General features: G+C 58.4%; 1 protein-coding gene across 1 annotated transcript in view; it reads left to right on the forward strand.

Moving 5' to 3' along the window:
- LOC104167010 (E3 ubiquitin-protein ligase NRDP1-like) overlaps nucleotides 1-3,255 on the forward strand; it is an 18,550-nt gene extending 15,295 nt beyond the window's left edge. Inside the window, 5 exon segments of the mRNA XM_009707129.1 lie at nucleotides 609-880; nucleotides 1,750-1,885; nucleotides 2,196-2,299; nucleotides 2,847-2,935; nucleotides 2,938-3,255. Coding sequence (XP_009705431.1) covers nucleotides 609-880; nucleotides 1,750-1,885; nucleotides 2,196-2,299; nucleotides 2,847-2,935; nucleotides 2,938-3,188 — 852 coding nt within the window. The 3' untranslated portion in view covers nucleotides 3,189-3,255.
- Nucleotides 3,256-3,299: the final 44 nt, after the last annotated feature.

Below are 3,299 nucleotides of genomic sequence, written 5' to 3' on the forward strand. Positions count from 1 at the left end.
CAACTGCAGCTTGAACGCAAGAGCAGGGCCCAGCTGTGTAAATACAGTGAAGTAATGTTCTAATCTGCCCTGGAAAAATGTTTAAATTTAGCATCCCGATCTGTCTTGCCCCCTCAGCCCTTTCTGGAGGCAGCATTACCTGGGATGGAGCAGAGCAGGAGTGCTGCTCTAAGGGGTCCATGCCCTGTCCCTGGGAGCTGATCTGCCTGCAAGGCACCACGTCTCAGGGGAAGAGAGTATCTTGGTGGGGTTGAGCACACAGAGTAAAACCAGCGGTGGAGGAAGGTGGGCACCTGCTTTTCCAAGGGAAGGGAGGAGAGGGCTCTGCAGCAGTGCCTCTGGCCTTGTAGCAGAAGGTGCTGTGTGTGGCTTTGGTCTTTAGAGGTCTGGCTTTGGGTGTCTCATTCCCCTGTGTGGACATCGTGCCTGCTTGTCTGATGGAGGTACCTCTTCCCTTTGCTTTCCTCCCCCAAGGCAGCACGTAGCTGCTCTGCACCCCTCAAAGACTGAGAGCCGTTCTCTGGTCAAGGTTGTCCTCCACGCATGAGACCGCAAACGCTTCCCTGCCGGGTCTGAGTAACGCGTGGCTGTTCTCTGCCCCTCCGCAGGCTCCTCACTGCGAGCACGCCTTCTGCAATGCCTGCATCACCCAGTGGTTCTCCCAGCAGCAGACGTGCCCCGTGGACCGCAGCGTCGTGACGGTTGCCCACCTCCGCCCCGTCCCACGGATCATGCGTAATATGCTCTCGAAGCTGCAGATCACTTGTGACAACGCTGTTTTCGGCTGTACAGCAGTTGTGCGACTTGACAACCTGATGTCTCACCTCAATGACTGCGAGCACAATCCAAAGCGCCCTGTGACTTGCGAGCAGGGATGCGGGTGAGGATGACCTTGGGGGGCTCTGCCGCAGAGGGTGGGCAGAACAGGGGCCACAGGCTTGGGGAAGGAACCCGGGGTTTGGTGCCTGGCACCCTTTTGCCCCTGGAGCGCAGAGCTCCAGGGATAGCAGGGCTTTGAAGGCCATGGTGCTGCAGGAAGGGTTGGGAAGGATTTTTAGTCAAACCTATTTCTTTTTAAACTTGGTTCAAAGCCCCTGGCTCTTCAGCTCCTTGCTGGGGCTTAGGTATCGGTTGGCTGCTGGAAACGGATGGGGCTTAGGTATCGGTTGGGTGCTGGAAACGGGGTACTGGAGCCTTTGTGAATCCACCCAGAGCCATTCCAGGCCCCTGGGACAAGTTGCAGCGTGAGCTCTGCTCCCTCCTACATCTCACCCAAAGCTGGGAGCAGTGGGTGCTGGTCTGGCCTTGGCGCCTGTGCTCATGGTGCCGATACCCTTCCCACTCACATGTTGTAGGCATCCAGCCAGGTGGTGACTGACTGTTGGCTTGGAGACTATCAGATCTCCTCGGATGAAGTCAGAGGCTGGATCAGGCCCATGGGCTGCCTAGTGTGGGTCCTCGTTCTGAGCCCTGATCACTTTGGAGGAGGAAAATCCCCATCGCCTGCCGACCTGGTGGTGTTTTGTGCCCGTAGCTCTTCCCCAGACCATTTGGCTTGGCCCTGAGACACGGCAGGGAACAGGCCTTCCTACACCTATGGGAGGTTACGGCGCCTGGCTTCCCGGGCCTCTCGGCAAGTCCTCCAAGGCTGGATTTGTTCTGGAGAGTGTTCACGTGCTTATGCCAAGTGCTCTGGTGTGTAACTTTCCCTAATGCGGGGCCTCCACCTTTTTTTATAATGCTCCCCAGCTTGGAAATGCCCAAAGATGAGCTGCCAAACCACAACTGCATCAAGCATTTAAGATCCGTGGTGCAACAGCAGCAGACGAGAATCGCCGAGCTGGAGAAGACCTCGGCAGAGCACAAGCATCAGCTGGCCGAGCAGGTAGGTCCGTGGGCACGAGGGGCTGTCCCGCAGCAGGGTCTCTCCTGGGAAGGGTCAGTCTCACCTGCTTGGACACCAAACACCGAAAAAGCTTTGCGGCTGAGGGAAGCGGCTGCAGGGCGGCCCGAGCTGAGCGCAGCTGGGGCTCTGCTGCTGTTCTGTGCCTCTGTCCTCCAACCGCTGGGGCTGTGGCTGAGCCGAGGGGCCGGGACGTGTTGCTCCCTGCTACTGCGCTGGGGTCTGGGCTCGTGACGTGTAGCCGCGGCGCTGACTCCTTTTTGCAAACCCGGCTGTGTCCTGCCTGTTGTAGAAAAGGGACATTCAGTTGCTGAAGGCCTACATGCGCGCCATCCGCAGCGTCAACCCCAACCTGCAGAACCTGGAGGAAACGATCGAATACAATGAAATCCTGGAGTAAGTGCTGGTTCTCGTGCTGATCGGGGAGGAGCTGGGGAGCCCTGCGTCGGGGTACAAGTGGAGCTGGGAATCTGCCAGCTTCGGTGACGGGTTTGAGAGGGGGTGAAGCGCTTTCTGAAGCAAAGGCACAGTTTGTGAAGAAAATGCTTCACAAAAGCAAGGGGGCTTTTTGTTTGTGCTGGGGAGCGGCACGTGAGCTGCTTGCACAATGGGTTCGGAGCGTTTTTATTCTTCCACCTGCATCCTGCCCATGAGCAGGAAGCTGCTGGATTCCTTCGTCCTTGTGAGAAAGGCCGGAGGAAGCAGCTTCTCATCTCATCCTTTCTTCCCCTCCCTCTGGGGAGGGAGTAGCAGAGCTGAATGCTGCAGCTGGGTCCTGTTCGGGGGTGAAAACAGGGGAGGGGTAGGTGGGGAAACGGAGGCATTCCCATCCAGCCTCGCTCCCCAGCGCAGAGCAGGCGAGGAGCAGAGCAGCTTGCTGGTTTTGGTGGGAGCCACCAAAAATGCCCAGCACTGACTGCTTTGTCCCCGCGTCTGTCACCAGGTGGGTGAACTCCCTGCAGCCGGCCCGGGTGACGCGGTGGGGCGGAATGATCTCCACGCCAGATGCGGTGCTGCAGGCCGTCATCAAGCGCTCAGCGGCTGCCCCACGTCCATCATCAACGAGCTGATCGAGAACGCCCACGAGCGGAACTGGCCGCAGGGCCTGGCCACGCTGGAGACCCGCCAGATGAACCGGCGGTACTACGAGAACTATGTGGCCAAGCGCATCCCCGGCAAGCAGGCTGTGGTGGTGATGGCCTGCGAAAATCAGCACATGGGCGAGGACATGGTGCTAGAGCCAGGACTGGTGATGATATTTGCACACGGAGTGGAGGAAATCTAAGGACTTTCAAAGAGAAACACTTCGTGCTGACGAGGGAGAGGAGGGGGAAGGTGCAGAGGAGTCTGGGGGGTCGCCGGTCAAAACTGCTGGTGTTCCCTAGTCACCGACATG

Source organism: Cariama cristata, unplaced genomic scaffold (genome assembly GCF_000690535.1).
Source record: "Cariama cristata isolate BGI_N322 unplaced genomic scaffold, ASM69053v1 scaffold23019, whole genome shotgun sequence".
Lineage (NCBI taxonomy): Eukaryota > Metazoa > Chordata > Aves > Cariamiformes > Cariamidae > Cariama > Cariama cristata.